The 19,757-nt window shown below is 32.2% G+C and overlaps 1 protein-coding gene across 24 annotated transcripts in view; it reads right to left on the reverse strand.

Moving 5' to 3' along the window:
• Positions 1 to 19,757, reverse strand: part of TRDN (triadin) — a 517,197-nt gene that overhangs the window by 293,668 nt on the left and 203,772 nt on the right. For all 24 annotated transcript variants that reach the window (XM_051997667.1, XM_051997655.1, XM_051997656.1 and 21 more), the window contains one exon: positions 13,416 to 13,493. In XM_051997667.1, coding sequence (XP_051853627.1) covers positions 13,416 to 13,493 — 78 coding nt within the window. The remainder of the gene's footprint in view (positions 1 to 13,415; positions 13,494 to 19,757) is intronic.

Below are 19,757 nucleotides of genomic sequence, written 5' to 3' on the forward strand. Positions count from 1 at the left end.
TAAAATAAAACCAAAAGAATTTTAAAAATAGGTCATGTAAAATATCTAATTAGAAAAACAACTGACCTAGAAAATAGATCCAGAGAGTAATTTAAAAATTGTTGGACTACCTGAAAGCCATAATTCATAAAAGAGCTTAGATATCATTTTTTCAAGGAAAACTGTCCTAATATTCTAGAACCAAAGGATAAAACAGAAATTGAAAGAACTCAATGATCATCTCCTGAAAGAGATCCAAAAATGAAAATTCCCAGGAATATTATAATCAAATTCCAGAACTTCCAGGTAAAGAATATATTGCAAGCAGCCAGAAGAAACAATTCAAGTATTGAGGAACCATAGTCAGGATAACACTAGATTTAACAATTTTTACATTAAAGAATTGGAAGGCTTGGAATATGATATTTCAGAGACCTCAGAAGAGAGGATTACAACCAAGAATCACCTACCCAACAAAAAAGAATATGATTTTTAAGGGGGAAATGAATAATCAATGAAATAGAGTACTTTCAAGCATTCTTGTCAAAAAGACCAGAACTAAATAGAAAATCTGACTTTGAAATACAAGACTCAAGAGAAGGAAAGAGAAAGAGAAATCATAAAGGAACTTAATAAGGTTAATCTGAATACATTCCTACATGGAAGATTGATACTTGTAACTCATGGTACTTAGGAGTATACAAAGACAGACAACTCAGGTGTAAGTTGAATATGAAGGAATAATAAGTTAGAAAATAAAATTAAGCAATCTAAGAGGAATGTGCTGGGGGGAAAAATGGAAGGGAGAAATAGAATATCATAAGTTATTTGTCATAAAAGAAACAAGTAAAAGATTTTACAGTGGAGGGGAAGAAGAGGTGGAGAAGGGGTGTGAGTAAATTTTACTCTCATCAGAATTGGTTCAGAGAAAGAATAAAATACCTATAAATAGGGTATAGAAATCTATCTTATACTACAGGAAAGTAGTAGGAGAAGGGATTATGAGGAGAGGGAAGGGAGAGAAAAAGGAAAGGATGTTGAGGGAGGAAGTAGTCAGAAACAAAATACTTTAGAAAAAAGACTGGTTGAACAAAGAGAGAAAATAGAATAAGTGGGGAGCATAGGATGGGGGGAAATAAAGTTAGCAATTGTAATTGTGAAAATAATTTTTAAGCACGTTTCTTTGATAAAAAGCTCATTTCTCAAACATAAAGTGAACTGAGTCAAATTTATAAAAATAAGAGCAATTTCCCAAATGATGAGTAATCAAAAGATATGAACAGATTCATATATAGTCAAAGCTATTTATAACAAAAAAAAATACTTTATTGATTGGAGAAATGGAAATTAAAACATTTCTGAGGTATACTACATCATACCTATTAGTTTGGCTAATAGAACAGAAAAGTTACAAATGTTGGAAGATATGTGGGCAAATTGAGATATTAATGCATTGTTGGTGGACTTGTGAATTGATTCAATTATTCTGTAGAACTATTTGGAACTATGCCCTAAAAGGCCAAAAAAACATGCATACCCTTTGAGCTAGCTATATATATATATATATATATATATATATATATAATATATATATATATATATATATATATATATATATTTATATTGGAATTTGAAATTTGAGGGGTACTTCTCAATTGGCAAATGGCTAAATTGTGCTTTGTGATTATGATGGAATACTATTGTATTGAAATGACAATACTATTGAAATGAGAAGCAGGATTATCCAAGAAAAACCTGGAAAGATTTCCAGGAGCTCATGCAAAGTGAAATGTGCTAAGTACAAAGTAACAGCAATATTGTAAGATGACAACTGTGAATGACTTAGCTATACTCAGCAATACAATTATCCAAGACAACACTGAAAGATTTGTGATGAAAAATGGTATTCATCTCCAGAGAATGCTTTTTATCATGTCTGAATACAGATTGAAACATATTCTTTTACATTATTTTTCTTGAGAATTTTTTTTTTTTTTTTTGGTGGGAAGAGGGGCAAGAGGAGGTGTCTGTTTTCTTTCCCAAAATGATATCGCTGTTACAGTCAAGTTACAATGTATCTCACTAGAGCTAATGAAACCAATTTGAATTTAGAATGCTCTACCATATGTCAATCATAAATAGTTCATATGAACATTTGGGGTGGGTATTCTAAATTTGTGAATCTTGTGATTTTTGGAGCTATTTCAATTCTGCTTTGCTCATAGAATACAGCACTCTCTCTGATGTTGCCACACTATACTGCATAGTTCTGGTACAGTGACTTCTATGTCAGATAATCAATTGTAAAGTTCTTAAGAGAAACCTTGAGAGTGTCCTTGTAATCCCCTTTTTTTTGTATCAATGAGCACTTTTCTTTTGTGAGTTTTCCATAAAATAGTCTTTTTGTCAAACTTCTTACATTTAATATTCTAACGATGTGACCATCCTAACAGAATTGTACCCTCTGCAGTAGAATTTGAATGCTTGGAAATTTAGTTTGAGAAAGGATCTCAGTGTCTGGCATCATATCCTGCCAGTTGAACTTCAGAATCTTCCTAAGACAATTCAAATAGAAGTAATTCAGTTTTCTGTCATGACACTGGCATATTGTCCAGATTTTAAAGCCTGCAACAATGAGGTCAACAAAATGGCTCTTTAGACCTTCAGTTAGTTAGTCAGTCTAGCACCTCTTCTCTCCCACACTTCACTTCAGAACCTCCCAAACCCACTAAACTAGCACTGGAAATACATGTACATGTGAAACTTGTTATCAGTGTGTATACCCTTGGAAACCATACTGCCAAAGTAAATGAACATATCCACAGTTTTCAAACTTCTCCATTTGCTATAACCGATGATTCCACACATGGATGGTGTGGTGCTGGCTGATGGAGGCCCATTGTTTTCTTGTTAATTATTAGGCCAAAATTAGCATTATTCTTTGTTACAAATTAACTTCAGGGGCTACATTGAGTGAGTGCATAATCATCTGCAAACAAAAAATCATGCACCAACACTTTTTTCATATTAGTCTGGTTTTCAGTAGAGTGAAACAAATGTGTGCTTGCTTCCATGTTTTTTAGCATGATGTTTTGAGTCAAGTTGTTAAACTTGAAGGTTTTGAGGTAGGTTACTTAGCTCAAGTTACAACTGAAATAGGTCAAAGTTCCTCGCCAGTCAATGAAGGAATCTGGCAGAGGAGGATTTCCTACACTTCCTGAGTGGCAAAATAGGGAGGACCAGATTAAAAATAATTAAACAATGGAAATGAAAAGTACTAAATAATCTAAGGAAAAATATAGATTATTAAAAAAATTATGATTGACAAGTTGTCCTTTATTCTTATGTCTGCTTATAGTAAGATAATTTATATAACAGAATGTAATGGGCTGAAACTGCATTGAAGCACTAAGGTCTGAGCACTTAAGGCTAATTACCAATTGGACAATACTCTATTAGCATTTGTTTGGAAAATGCCCCTCCCCACTATTCTGTGCTGGCTGGATCTGTTGGTGTATAGAGAGATTTGGAGGAAGGATTAGAGGGTGGAGTAGGACAAGTGAGTGTGACTCCGGGTGGAAGAGACTTTCCTGTATCCTGTGTCCATTCCTCTCCCTTCGACAAAGAATAAAGATTCAAGGACTTTTCCTTATCCTGACTCCAGCTGATTCTAAGGTATCCAAAGTGCTAACTCAGTCTTCACAACAGAAGTAGAATCAGAATTAAAAAATAAAAAATAAGAAAAATAATTCTAAAAAGATATGATTTATAACTTAAACAAGGTAGCTACTAGAAATGACATTAATATTGACTATAATAATTTTATTTAGGAATTAGTTTAACCAATATTAATGAATTGCCACAAAAAGGAGGAAAGAAATACCAAAAAATACTTTAGTTTAAAAACATCTTATGCAATTACCAAACCAAGAGAGATATCTGCTAAAAGCAAGATTGGGTTAGAATACAAAACCATTTGTACATTCTTATGTCAAGTTCCTTGTTTATGACATTATTTTGGGCTCTCTATGATCATTGCCTTCTAACTATATTCTGAAAGAAAATATTTATAAGGAGGTTTTTGTGTTATCTAGGTAAAAAAAATATTGAGTCCCACAAACAATAAAGTTGACTATATTTTAACAAGCAGAATATACTAAGTTATCAGTATTTGTCATTTCTGTATCTGTTTTCAGATTAGAATTTGCTATAATGTTTTTTGAAAAGCTTTCCTATATTTCTTGTTTATTATCTCCTATTTTCTACCTTGAATGCACTTGGGATGAATTTTCTTAGATAACTAGCTAAGGCTTTCAAAAATTAGTTTAGTCTCCATTTCTTCTTACTGCTTTATGGGATTATACTGCTCATATTTAAATATTATCTTTGCTTTTTCATAAGATTTTTAAAATGGGTTTATATCTGATATTACTTTTGGCAGATATCTCTCTTGATTAGACAAATAAGTCAGATGATTTTAACTAAGATTTTTTTGTTCTCTTTCTCCCCTTTGTTCAAATAGATATGTAGATACATACATATGTGTGTTTTATTGTACCTATTATTAATGTGAATGTATGAATACATCTCCACACAAACATACAGGTTATTCAAAAAGTATTATTGGAGTTCCAAGTCATTAAATTTGTGTGTATATACACATATGCATTAGGCATATATATATATATATGTATATATATATATGTATATATATATATATACACATATATATATTATATTTGTACATATGTATGTATTTCTATGTATGTAACTCTTCTGTATATGTTTGCATTTAAAGCAGTAAGTATTAAAAAATATTGCCAGTTCATTTGGAGAGTTGTTAAGTGATTTCTCCCCCACAGAATTTCTCTACCTTCTTATGCTAACAGATATTGATGGTTTTGCTCATAATGAACACTTAAATGTGATCATCAAGTGTCCTTTGAATTTTTTTTCTCTGGGCATGATAAAACTAATGTAGAGACTAAGTAATTATAACTGAGCATTTTATATAAAGAAATATTGGGTTCTAGAGTTATAATAAAACAGGTAGAGGGAAGGGTATAAAAACAAAAGAGATAAACAGTAACTGATGCTTTAGAATAAAGACTCTCACAGAAGAAACAAGAAAAAAGGTTAAGAGAAAGGGGGGAAGAAAGCACTAATCAAGGAATGAAATAATTATGATCAAGTAGCAATATGGGGGGGGTGTTAAAACTCTACATGTTGACATTTTAAACTTTCAAATATTTTTATATTTGTAAACTGTGAAGAAAAGTAAGCTTAAATGGTGGTTTATTGTATTTTAGAGACTCCTCAAAAACTCCATCTTATTGTTTTAACTAAAAATTAAGAAACATGAATAAATAAAAATAAACAATACTTCACATTAACACCTTAAATCACAATCCTATTACCCTGAGCTAGCCTCTCAGAGATATAAAATGTCAAAAATGAAACTTGGCTCTTTGATCTCTGAAGCCCTTACCAGCTCTCAGATTCTTAAGTTTATTTTAAAAACCAACATCAAACTACTACCAAAAATAATGAATGGAGAGTTGTCCTTGTACTTATCTGTTTAAGCAGATTATGTGTCTGACAGTATGTCTATTAACATGAGTAAAGGCATTCTTTTGCCTTTTTTTTTTTTTTTTTTTTTTTTTTGGCCAGAGAAAAGCATAATTTCTAACTGGAGTTGATGAATAATATTGTCTAATAGTGTTAATGAAATAATCCAGCACTAAATTTATTTTTATTATTTTATGTTTTTTGCTTTTAATATATAATTTGACATCAATTTTTATTAACACAATGTCTATCAGTAGCCCATAGTTTCTCCAATCTTCTGTTTAACTTTGTTTTCAATAGTAAAGTTCATCTGTACAGTGTGTACATAAAAGAATTATTCTTGGAGCTGCTAGATCCCTGGAAAATAGTGAAATATGTATGATGAAAAACATAACATGCTGATTCAGAAGTGACCTTGGTTCTATAACTTTGTCTTCATGGTAAGTTTGTATTAGACACAGTCAATTCAATAAATATTTATTAATCACAGACTATGGCCAGATATTATATTAAGTAATAGTGGTATAATTAATAAAACAAAACAAAAAAGACAATCCATGACCTCAAGGAGCTTACAATTTAATGGAAGGAGGAAGTAGGCAGCAAAGCAGTAGTTAGAAGGCACCATTCTTGTTCCATGGAGTTGAAAGCAAATCAATAGAGAGTGGCATTGGCCAGAAAGGTCAGTTTCTGCCCTCTATAAAGGAAGGCATTGGAAACAGTTTGGTATTTACCTCCTCCCCTCTCCTTTCTCCAACTTCTAATCAGATGGAGAAATCTGAGGGAAATCATGTCAATAAAGTCTTAGGTAAATCCATGGTGATGAGATTACAGACAAGTTTAACAGGGAGAGTCAACTTGTTGCAGTGAGAATAGCAGATGCAGAGTAGAGATAATCTTAATGCCTCTTCCAGTTCTAAAAGACCCACCTTCTTACAAAAAAGCAATAATGAGAGTCTGGAGTAATCCCTTTTAAAACCTAATGATAAAAGACCCCCAAAGCAGTGAGCATTTTATGAATTTATTTAGATGCACCAAAAAGAGTTGAAAAATAAGATCATAAACAGAAGGACAGGGAAGCTACAACACCAAAACCCAATCCACAACTGTCTTAAAAAAATTTTTTTTGGAGGAGTCACTGTTCCTTTAAAATAGAAAGACCCTCACTTTTAGTGGATTATTGCTAAAAAGATTTATGATGAGTCTTTTTGGGAGCTGGAAGTCTAATTCTTCATCCGTATGTCTGATTTTGTAATCTTTGAATTAAGATAAAATTAGTACTATTGTCTCTGAGAGAATTCATTCTAAGCCAAATCCAGTCCTTTCAAGAGGAGACAATGTTTTTGATCCTAAATTGTTTATATGACCACATAAAAGCCCATTATTATAATTCATTCCTATTATTTAAATATACCAATTTTTATTAGCACTACACTTTAATTTACTTACTAAAAGTTCATAAAATGCATGCCATATTCTTTTTTCTCTTCCCATTCCCCAACCAAACTTTCAAATTTACTTTTATCCTGGCTCTAAGGAAGGTCAGACCTAAAATTATGCCTCAAGAGGGCTGCACATAATCAACCTCACTAAAAACAACTTGATTAATACTAAATATGACCTGCTTCCAAATCCATTATGTTAATGAAGTTACAGACAACACATCTGCATGACTAGAGACCCTGACAAAACCTATACGCTTTTATAACTTGAAAATGGGCCTTTGTGGACAGATCCTCAAAGTGAGTGTCTCAGATGAAAAGGTTTGATTCTCTTCATAGAAAGGTAATGATGACTGTGCACATTTTTGACCATCTTCAAAATGTTTCTATTGTAAGATGTAGTTCCTATTATGCTTGCCCAATAAAAAAATATCAAACTCCCAAGCTATGCTTTGGACCATACTAATTTCAGTTTGAAACATGTAGCTTACAATTATACAAAGTACTTTACACACAATGTTGTTATTGATCAGATCACTACTGTTCTCCCAGAATATAGGTACAATAAATATCATTCCCAGCTTTGGAGATGAGGAAGGTCCCTAGTCCTAGCCAAAGTCAGACAGATAATAAGTATCAAGGCCTGAGCTCAAATCTAAGGTTTTGTTTTGTTTTGTAGCTCCAGTACAGTGGTTAGAGACTAATACTGGAATCAGGAAGATATGAATTCAAATTTGGCCTCAGACCTTGATTAGTTGTGTGACCCTGATCAAATCTATACTAGCACCTATCTGCTAGGGTTGTTTTAAGGTTCAAATGAAATAATATTTGAAAAAGTCTTGTATCCCACACATTGTATGGTACATAGCAGACATATAATAAGCATGTTTCCTTTCTTTTTTCCTCTTCTTACTCCCCTGTATTGCCTCCCTAGTATAAGCCTGACTTTCGTGATTAGATGATCAGTTAGATTTCATACACTAAAAGAGAAAATTATTAATGGATAAAATTAATAGATTTGACAGAAAGATGGTGCTATCAAGTCCCTCTGTGTTACTAATTTGAATTCTTTTTATAGCCTTTTTAAAAGACAAAAATTACTTTGGAAAAATTAACAATTCAGTCTTATCTCAATATGATTTCTTTGCTCAAATCAATTGCTATGGCCTCTCTCTATAACTCTCTGGTGTCATTAATGTCTCTGATATTTTATATATTTTCATACTTCTTCTATTTTGATACTTTTGCATTTTAATACTAGAGCAAATATTCTAAGTTGAAACAATTAAATGCCCAATTGAACTAATCTGTAAATATAACAATGTCAACTAAATGTCCCCATTCAACAAATAATAACTTTTTGCCAAGTGACAGATTGATGGACATTAACATTTACTACTTAATGTTTTATGGATTTCTGTTTAGTTATAATCAAAATCCAAATATTTGAATCATCTGAATATCAAAGTCAGCCTCAATTGCACAGATTGGCATTCTCTGATTTACATTCATCTTCTTGCAAAAACAGAATTATGTTCATGTCAAACCTAAAGTAACAATACTATTTATAGTCTATCTACTATATACTATATAAATGGGATATTTTCAAGGCTTTAATTATTTAATACAATAAGTATTAAAGCTTTCTTAGTAGCATTATGTTGATTAGATTTAGGAATTATCTAAGTTAATTAGCAATTAGGAAATTATTTTCCCAAGAGGAATTTGACTTCACATAAAGTTTAGATGCTAGATAATTTTCAGGATCCTAAAATAAATGTAAGATTCACATGTAAAATTTAAACCAAATGTATTCTTTTAGTGGGTTTTTTTTTTTGGCCCAATGCAGGTTAAATTAATTTTATATGATTTTTCACTACAAGTTTATGTACATTAAAATGTCCAGTTTATGAAAGTTGATGGAGTTGTTCAGTCTTTTTTTTTTTTTTTAAACATTCTTAGATTTGGGGCATGAGATATGTTGAATCTTCATTTCTATAATATAATTTTACCCCTGCAATATTCCCTCTTTCAGTTATCTTCTCTAGCATGCTTGGACATCTAGCAAGGCAATTCAAAATATTGGCAAGATCTATGATTAACCAACATTTTCAGGGGTGAACTTTTAAGTATTCTGAAGGGATGTGGTTGCTCACTCAAAAATGATACAAGTAGCTAAGACCAGCCTAGAAGCATTCTAGAATCTGTTAGAATACCAGAATGTCCTCTTTTGAGGATCTCATTCCTACGTTCTAGAGAAGGAATCACACCATGAGAATGAAAAATACTAAGAGGAATATGTAATTGAGCCCTCATCTGGGAAAAAGTATTGGCTTGTGAAAACAGATAGAAAATGGAGAAATAAAGATAAACTTGAGGTAACAGGTAAATCCTGGTCAGCTAGCCTTTTTATTTGAGTTATCAAGAGGGAATGGTGATATCATGAGTGCTTAATGGATTTCGTGTGTGTGTGTGTGTGTGTGTGTGTGTGTGTGTGTACGCATATCACTCAGTTAATTCCCATCTGTGTTCTTATATCCTAGGCTCACATTTTTCACATCTATAGCCAAAATCTATTGCTTTTCCAATGGTTCAAATAAGATATAAGTGGACTCAATTCTTTATACCTCAGCTACTATACTTGTCTAGTTTGACAAAACTTTAATTCCAGTTTATGAGTACCTAGATTAATCTTGGAAAATGTCTCTTGTGTGAACTCAACATATGCAGAGGAAAGAGAGACATGGGTCTCCAGTTATTTGTGACCACTTTCCCACATAACGCCAAAGAGTTGTAAACTAGGAAACCAAGAAGCTGTAAAGTAGGAAAACAGAGTGTTTCTATTATTGAATTAAGCTAAAAGATTCGAGACTAATTTTATGGAGCCATTTAAGGTCTCTATCAATTTTTGTATGGTGGGTTCAGCATATAAGCCTTTGTCTTACTTAAAGACATGAATATAATATGAGTAGGATATGCTCTCGATAAGTACTTCTATGAGTCTGGCCTCAACAGCAATTTAATTTGCTGATTGCTGAGCTATTTTATTTAAATTAAGAGTAGTTTTTTTTAAAGTGACTCTCTGAAAAAAAATTATCCCATTGTCTTTCAACAGTCAACTGTATTAATTAATCTAAATTCTATTTTATGATCATCCGAATATATGCCACAGTTAGCCTATTCAATGATATCAATGGGTTTATTTCAAGTATGGAGCATAGAAGTGTAGGGATCCAACACATATTATCATTGCTTATTGCTTATTAAAAAAATGAACAACATATTTTTAATATATATGATACACACAATTAAAATGAAGATAAACTACTCATCACAAATTAATTCTTATTGAATTAATTGAAATTGAAGATTAACTAGGTTTTGTTGGAAACTACTATTGAACCAGAAAAACTGAACCATAATCTCTTCTGACATATTCTATCTATATGATAGAATTTAATTTCTTTGGCCAAAAATTTCTTTATGTACAAGATGGAATAGAATTTTTCCTACTTCTCAGATATCTACTAGATTGTGTCTAGAAAAGTTCTTAGGGTTTCAGAATCACAGAATTTTGGAGTTGAAAGGGAACTTTTAATAGTCATTTATTCCAGTGAATATTTGACCAAGAATCCTCTCTCAGCATCCTGAACAAGTGGACATCCGATCTTCACTTCAAGATTATTAGGGATGAATAATCCACCTTCTGAGGCAGTCCTTTCCTTTTGTGGATAGTTCTAATTGTTAGATCATTTTCCCTTATTTTAAGCTCAAATATGTTTCCTTGTAGTTTCTACCCATTGCTCCCAGTTTCTTCTGTATAGCAATCATTCAAATACTAGAAGAAAACAATCCTACCCCTTTCTCCAAGATCTTTCTTCTCCAGGCTAAACATTCCCATCATTCCAACTAATCCTCACATAGAGTTATCTTAAAATCAAAGTAGTAAATCTCTGAAGTCTTTTTTTCCCCAAATAACATTCTTCCCATTAGTAATTCTCAATAAATTGATCATCATACAATACTGTTATTATTGTGTACAATTTTCTCCTGATTCTACTAAATTTACAGGTTTTCCTGAGATCATCTAGGTCATCATTTCCTTTAGTACAATAGTGATATAGCTACAGTCACATACCAAAACTTTTTTTCAGCCATTCCCCAATTTATGGCCGTCCCTTTGATCTCCAATTCTTTGTCACCAGGAAAAAAGTTACACTTTTTACATGTAGATCCTTTTCCTTTTCATTAAAAATTTTTTTTCTTTTGTGATATAAACATTGTAGTGGTATGACTAGTTAAAAGATGTGTGTGGTTTTATAGTTCTTTGGACATAGTTCCCAATTTGCTCTACATAATGATTGAGTAAGTTCTGAATTCCATTAAGTGCATTAGTTTCTTAATTTTCCCACATTCCCTGCAACATTTGTCATTTTCCTTTTCTTGCCTATTAGCCAGTCTATAGTACCTCAAATTGTTTTAATTTGTATTTCTCAAACCAATAGTGATTTAGAGCATTTTCTCATATGAAAATATGAGTATAGACAGTTTTGATTATTTCATCTGAAAACTGACTATTCATATTTTTTTGGTCAATTTTTCAGTTGAGTAATGGTTCTATTACCATAGATTTGATTTGTTTCTCTATATATTTAAAAGATGAGGACCTTATTAGAGAAACTAGTTTCAATTTTTTTCAATTAAGATTGCTAATTGCATTTCCTTCCACACTATTCCCCCATTCTATTTATTATCTTGTCGATCTCTTTTCACCCTCTTTTCAAAAGTGTTTTGCTTCTGACTATTGCCTTCTCTGATCAATGCTCTCTACCATAAGTATCCTTTTCCTTCTCCTTCTCTTTTTGCCTTCTCTTCCTACTTTCTGAGATTTTTATATCCAATTGAATGTATATGTTATTTTCTCTTTCAGCTAATTCTGATGAAAATAAGATTCTAGTATTCCTTATCACCTTCCCCATTTTTCCCTCCCTTATATATATTTTAAAAATTCTTGCATGACTCTTTTATATCACATAATTTATCCTTTTCTTTTTCATTCTCCCAGTGGATTCCCCTATTTGGCAACTTTATTTGATTTTTTAAAAAGATATCATCTGGTCATCTTCAACTCAAATTTTCTATTCAGCTCTGGGTCTTTCCTCAGGAATGCTTGAAAATCCTCTATTGCCTTGAATTTCCATTTCCCTCCTTGAAAGATTATATTTAGTTTTCTTGAACAGGTAATTCTTGATGTTACTCCCACATCCTTTGCCCTCTATACCATTATACTCCAAGATCTCCAGTCCTTTAATGTAGAACCCACTAAATCTTGTGGTGAATATGTTTCCTTGATACTTGAATTAGTTTTTTATTTTTGTTTTTGTTTTCCAGCTGCTTGCAATATTTTTATCTTGACCTGAGAGTTTTTGAGTTTAGCTATAGTGTTCCTGGGAGTTTTCATTTCAAGACTGCTTTAAGCAGATGATTGGTATATCTTTCCATTTCTATATTGCCTTTTGGTTCATTAGTATCAGGGAAGCTTCTGCTTGCTCAAATCTAATTTTAAAGAATTTTTTTTTCCTCAGTGATCAAATTTTGTACCTTATTTTCCTCTTGGTAAATTCTATTTTTTAAGGAATTCTTTTCTTCAGTGAATTTTTGTGCTCTTTTTTCGTTTGGCCAATTCTGCTTCTCAGAGAGTTCTCTTCAGTGACTTTTGAATATCATTTTCCACTTGGCAAATTCTGTTTTTCAATGAATTCTCCTTCTCCTTGGATTTTTGTGCATCTTTTTAACCAGTTAATCTAGTCTATTTTTAAAATGTTATTTTTGTCAGCATTTGTTGTTGTTGTTTATCCTTTACCAAGCTGTGGATTCTTTTTAATGATTTCCTTGACTCATTCTCATTTCTCTTCCTAATTTCTCTAGTTCTCTTAGTAGATTTTTAATTTTTTTTTAGTTCTTTCATGGCCTGAAAGACTTTAGATTTGGAAACTTGACATGGGGTGTATTCTTCTGAGAGCATGTTAATCTGTGGCTAGAAATCCAAATTTGTTGGTAAAAAGCATGTGCCTTTAAACAAAAAAAAATTCTCATATCTGAGAGAAAGCATGCCAAGACCACTTTTAGCAAGTATATTTAAATATCTAGAATGGTAGAATGTATTTCTGATCTAACATTTCCTGCCCATTTTCCTTTTTGCAAAAATAGATATATCTCCTAAAGCTGAAGATCACCAACTTGGAATCTGTGGGGAAATACTTTGGTTTTCTAGGCTATCTAAATATGAAATACTAAGAAAGGAAAATCACACTATACAATATTATTTTTAGGTAATATAAGAGAATAGCATTGAAAATTTTGTTATAGCTCAAGAAGGGACTATATTTGAAATAAAAGTCTCTGAAAAAAGTGATAAGGACTTGCCTCCAAGAGCTGATGGTGCCGGTTCAGGTTGGGAAACTTGTCCAATGGGTAGTGGAGGAGGTATTGCTGGACTTTGTCCTAGATATAAAATGACAGGAATTAATTTGTGCAGAAAAAAATTAATACATTTTAATATCTGCTAATAAAATAACTAGATTTTCTCCAGCATGCATAATTCATCAAACCAAGTATAAATTCATATTGTGATGCAATATGAAATTCTTATTAGGTCAGATCTTTAAATGGATGCATTCACAAAATGAGTTATCTTCCAAACTGTTCTTGAATATATTATTTTTGTAGCTGTACACAATGTTGATACATCTACCAGATTTCATTAATGTAAAATATACATGCTATCAAATAAAACTATTTTCAAATATTCACTCTAAATTATGTAGGCTGAAGTCATAAAAAGTAAGAGGAATCCTGCACATTGAAATACTTATCAATTTTTCCTCAGTAGGCTTCAAAACCTAAAAAAATATGATATTGTGATGGAATAAAGTTAACATTCTTTCATGGCACAGGAACATTTTCTTCTGTCATAAATAAGGGGTCAGAAGTTAAGTAAAGAATGAGCCAAATAGGAAATAAATTAATTATGTAGTCCTATTTCTATTGAATATTGAAATGCTGCCCTAAGTCTCTGGGCTTATTATGAACTGTATAAAAAACCCACAATCATCCGTGAATGCTTTCTTATCCCAAACGATTTTCTTACTTAACCAATACCAATTGGGCCATGAATTGTAAATATTAAATAATGCTGGATCCCCTATGAAATGCCCACATTTTCTATCATTAGTTTTAACTCCATAAACTCTGACTGAATATTTCTTCCAAAATCTGAAGATTTTGTCTTCCATATTCATCATAGTTTGGGCATAATAAGCATTTGTGCCCACTGTGGCACAGCGTCTTATGATCTCCTCTGAAGGAGTATTTTTGTCTAGCCCCCATATAATTCTCTTGCAAACCTCATTGGCATTTTCCTTAGCCAAATGTCTAGTCATTATTTCTGTTGCTGCATTGTCTCCAATGGTTCTTATTATAGCTGTTTGCAAATGTCCCCAAAATCTGCAAAAGGTTCATTGGGACCTTGCTCTATTTTTGTGAAAGCATTATTTCCATCTTTCTATCCAGGGAGAGAATTCCAAGCTTTTACTGCTGCCTTAGAAATTTGTTCATACACTGTTATGGGATAATAAATCTGTTCTGAACTCTCTGCATACTGACCTTGACCAGCTAGTTGGTCAAAAGCAACTTGTACAATAGCTCCTGTTTGTGTTGGGCTTGAATCCTACATAATTCATGAAACTCCAAAAGCCACAACAAATTTTGTCCCGGTTCTAGACATGTCTTAGATATGGATTTCTAGTCATTCGGGGTTAAGATTTCATAAGACAAATTATCTAGTAACATCTTTACATAAGAGAATGTAGCCCCATAAAGAGTGCAACCCTTTTTCAAATCTTTAATTTTTTCCAAATTAAAAGGAGTGTATTTTCTCACTTTTTGACCTGAAGAGTCAAGCTTTTCAATAACAGGATATGCATTTATAAAATCAGATATATCTTCTCCTTCATTTTTTGCCTTAATTAATGCCTCTTCTAATCTTGTCATATTCTACTTTACAGGAGAAGCTGACTGTGTTTCTGCCTCTCTTCCTCCCCCTTCTTCCTCTACCCATGAAGGGTTAATTGAGGGGGGAGGGTCATGAGAGGTGAAATGATCTAATTCCTCCTGCTGTAAAGTATCACACTCAGAATTGTACTTAACTCCATTCTTATCTGATTCTTTCTGCTTTTCACCTAGTATAGTTGGCATCTTTCCCTGCTGCTGTTTCTTCTTTTTCCTTATTTTAATACTTATAAAATTTCCTAAAGCTAGTTGTATTAAATTATATCTATTAAATATGTCTTTGGAAATTGAGTTAGGCCCATTTTTATTATAGAATCGACAAAGATCCTCTCCTACCAATTTCCAATTGTTTAGACCTATGCCCCTGTGAACATCTCAGTGACAACCAAATATTAGTAAAATGTCAGCTTTTCTGATTGCTTACTTGTGATTCTCCTATTTTAGAATTCTTTAGAATTAACTGAATCTTATGGCTTTGTTGTTTAGGAAGGAGAACATTCTAATTTGCATGTGCACTCTTTTAGAGCTATGAAAAAAAAAATATCCTGCATGCCTAAGGACTTCTGAATAGTTAGTGCTACATTTATAACAGGTTTTTTTTAGTCATTACATTACCACAGGTTGTTTCTTGGGATTATTCAAATATGCATAAAACATAAAATATTGCTCCTAGATGCTAGTGAACACACTGCAGGGAAAATGTTAAATAATTTTATAACATTAAAAAATGTTTTTGTCTTTGAAATAAAAGCTTATTCAAAATGAACAGATATATATATGAAAGAACACATAAAGTATTTTGCTTGAAGACAGTGAAATTTGTCTAGCTTTTGAACTAGAGTAACCAGAAATTTGATATAAAAGTTAAGTGTCAACTTTTAGAATAAAGTCCCTGGGAGATTGAGAATCCAATGAAACATGCTTCAAAACAAAACAAAACAAAAAATCCTCAAAGAATAATTAGGGGAGACTTCCAGGGATAGAACTAAGATGGCAGAAGTCAGGAAGTGGCTTGAGCTCCCCCAGTTTTCCTCAAAAACTATATAAAACCAAACTTCTGAACAGAGTCTGACAGAATGAAACTACTCTCCATCTCAAAATAGATAGAAAAAAATTTCAAGAAAGTTCAGTCTCACTGGAATGAAAAGGGTATTCAGCCCAGCTAGACAGACTCTGGGAAAGCTAGTGAGAGAGTCTTATGCACAACAAATCATCAATTAAGAACTTCATTTCTGGCTCAGTAGAGGAGCATATTGGTGGGAAAGCTTCCAATTGTAGCTAACAAGACAAACTCTGGGAAACTAGGCTGTTTCCTGAAAAGATCAGGCAAAGCTACCCCTTAAAAACACAAGGAACCCCTGTGCTCAAAGCCAAGACTCAGAACTGCACAGTATGCTTGGGATAGCATTTATTTACCCCAGTAGCAGAACTCAACCATAAAAGTAAAAGAAGAGAAATACCAAAAGAAAAATAAAGAAAATGAGCAAGAAACAGAAAAGAACCTTCACCATAGAAAGCTACTATGGTAACAGGGCAGATCAAAACACAAACTCAGATGAAGATAAAATGCCACAAAGGATATCTCAAAGAGTAATATGAACTGGTCTCAAACCCAAAGAGGTTTCTTGGAACTATTCATGAAAGAATTTAAAAGGAAAATAAGAGAGCTAGAAGAAAAAATGAGAAAAGAAATGAGAGGAATGCATGAGAGAGTCACTAGCTTGGAAAAGGAAGCAAAAAAATTGTCAGAAGAAAACAACTCATTAAAAAGTAGAATTAACCAAATAGAAAAAGGGATACAAAAGCTAAGTGAAGAAAATCACACTTTAAAAGCTAGAATAGGGCAAATGGAAACTAATGACTATATGAGACAGCAAGAATCTGTCAAACAAACACAAAAGAATAAAAAAAATGGAAGAACATGTGAAATACCTCCCTGGCAAAACAGCCAACCTGGAAAATAGATTCTGAAAAGATGATTTAAAAATGATTGGCCTATCTGAAGGCTATGACCAAAAAAAAAAAAAAAAAAAAAAGACTGAATAGCATTCTATGAAAAATCATTTATTTACTATGTACTTCTATTAAGGAAAACTGCCCCAGTATTCTAGAAACAGAGGGAGAAATACTCATTGAAAGGATCCTTTGATTACCTTCAGAAAGAGATCCCACAAGGAAAACCCCAAAGAACTTGTTGTGAAACTACAGAACTACAATTTCAAGGAAAAAATACTGCAAGCTGCCAGATAAAAACAATTCAAATATCAAGAAGAAACAAGGATCTGGCAGCTTCTACAATAAAGGATTGGACAGTGTTGAATACTATATTTCAGAAGACAAAGAACCTGGGGTTAAAACCAAGAATTGACTACCCAGCAGGATGCAGCATCATCTTTCAGGGGAGGAGATGGAACTTCAATGAAGTAAAAGACTTTCAACCATTTCTATTGGAAAAAAAAAGAACAAAACAGGAAATTTAATCTACAAATACAAGAATCAATAGAAGTATAGACTAGTAAGTGGGGGGGGGGAAACATATATTATTTAAAGATTAAAATATTTACATCCCTAGATGGGAAGATGATATCTAACTCTTGAAAACTGTATCTGTCACTGGGGCAGACAGAGGGGGCATGGTTATAAATGGACTCTGATGTGATGACATTAAAAAAAGACATTATGGGGTGGACAAAGTTCTGTACCAGAAAAAGAGGAAAGGAGAAATATAATGGGACAATTAGTTCACATGAAGAGACACAAAAGACTTATTACGATCAAGGGAAAGAAGAGAGGAGAATAAGCATTGTCTGAAGTTTGATCCCATTAGTTTTGACTCTATTAGGAAATAACTTAATCATTCCATTGGATATAGAAATTTAACTTAAAACTATAAAGAAGTAGAATTAGAAGAAAGAAAAAAAGAGGGACAGAATTGAAAGGAAGGCAGAAATACCAGGGAAGAGGGGTGATAGTAGTTAAGGGAGTGCCAAGGATGGATTAAAAAAACACACCTCTAAGCAAATGGTAGAAAGAGAGAACAAAAGTATATACACAAAAGAAAATAGGATGGAGAGAAATGTAGAGCTGGTCTTAATAACTGTGCATGTGAATGGGATGAACTCTCTCATATAAATAAAAAAGTGAATAGCAAAGTGTAATAAAAAATAGAATCCTACAATATGTTGTTTATAAGAAACACATTTGGAAGAGAGAGACATATACAGAGTAAGGGTAAAAGCCTGAAAAAGAATTTATTATGCTTCAGCTGAAGTAACAAAAGGAGGGGTAGTAATTCTTATCTCATAAAGCAAAATTAAAAATAAGTATTATTAAAAGAGATAAGGAAGGAAAGTACCTCTTGATAAAGGGTAGTAACTCTACTAAATGTGTATGCATCAAGTGGTAGATCACCTAAATTTCTAGAGAATATTTCAAGACAGTTACAGGAAGAAATAGACAGTAATACTATTCTAGTGGGGGAACTCAATCTTATGCTTTCAGAATTAGACAAATCTAACCACAAAATAAACAAGAAAAAAACCTTGCAGATTAATAAAATCATAGAAAACCTTGGGATGCTAGACCTCTGGAGAAAAGTGAATAGGTACAGAAAATAAATACCTTTTCCAGGTACATGGCACTTATACAAAAATTGACCATGCATAAGGACATAAAAACCTCACAATCAAATGCAGAAAGGCAGAAACAGTAAATACTTCCTTTGCAGACCACAATGCAATAGTAATTATATTCAATAAAGAGGTAGGGAAAGATAGATTAAAAACCAATTGGAAATTAAATTATCTAATTCAGAACAATGAGTGTGTCAAACAATGAAATAATCCATAATTTGATCCAAGAGAATGACAATAATGAGACAATACACCAAAATCTATGGGATGCAGCAAAAGTTGTTCTTAGGGGAAATTTTATCTCTAAATAGCTACATGAATAAAATAGAGAAGGTGGTCAAGGAATTGAGCATGCAACTAAAAAACTAGAAAAAGAACAAATTTAAAATCCCTAATTAAATACCAAATTAGAAATTCTGCAACTCAAAGGAGAGATTAATATAATTGAAACTAAGAAAACTATTGAACTAATAAATAAAATTAGGAGATGATTTTATGAAAAAACCATCAATAAAAGGATTAGAGATTAAAGGAATTAAAGGAAAAGAGATTAAAGGAATTAGAATAGACAATGAGGAAATAAACAAATAAGTAAAGAACATTATGAAAGGTAGAGGGGACTACTTTGATTACATTAAATTAAAAAGTTTTTAACAAACAAACCCAACAGAAATAAGATTAAAAGGGAAGCCCAAAGCTGGGGAAAAAATCTTTATATACAGTGTTTCTGATAAAGGTCTCATTTCTAAAATATATAAAGAATTGTCTCAAATTCATAATGCAATTCATTCCCCAACTGATAAATGGGCAAAGGATATGAACAATTTTCAAATGACAAAATTAAAAAATGCTCTAAATCACTTTGATTAGAGAAATGCAAATTAAAACAATTCTGAGGCAGCACTTTACTTTTAGTCTCTGATTGACTAAGATGATAGGAACAGATAATGAGAAATATTGGAGGAGCTGTGGGAAAACTGTGACATTAATGCATTATTGGTGGAGTTGTGAAATGATCCAACCATTTTAGGGAGCAAATTAGAATTATGCCCAAAGGCCTATAGAA

This window comes from Antechinus flavipes, chromosome 4 (assembly GCF_016432865.1).
Source record: "Antechinus flavipes isolate AdamAnt ecotype Samford, QLD, Australia chromosome 4, AdamAnt_v2, whole genome shotgun sequence".
Classification (NCBI taxonomy): domain Eukaryota; kingdom Metazoa; phylum Chordata; class Mammalia; order Dasyuromorphia; family Dasyuridae; genus Antechinus; species Antechinus flavipes.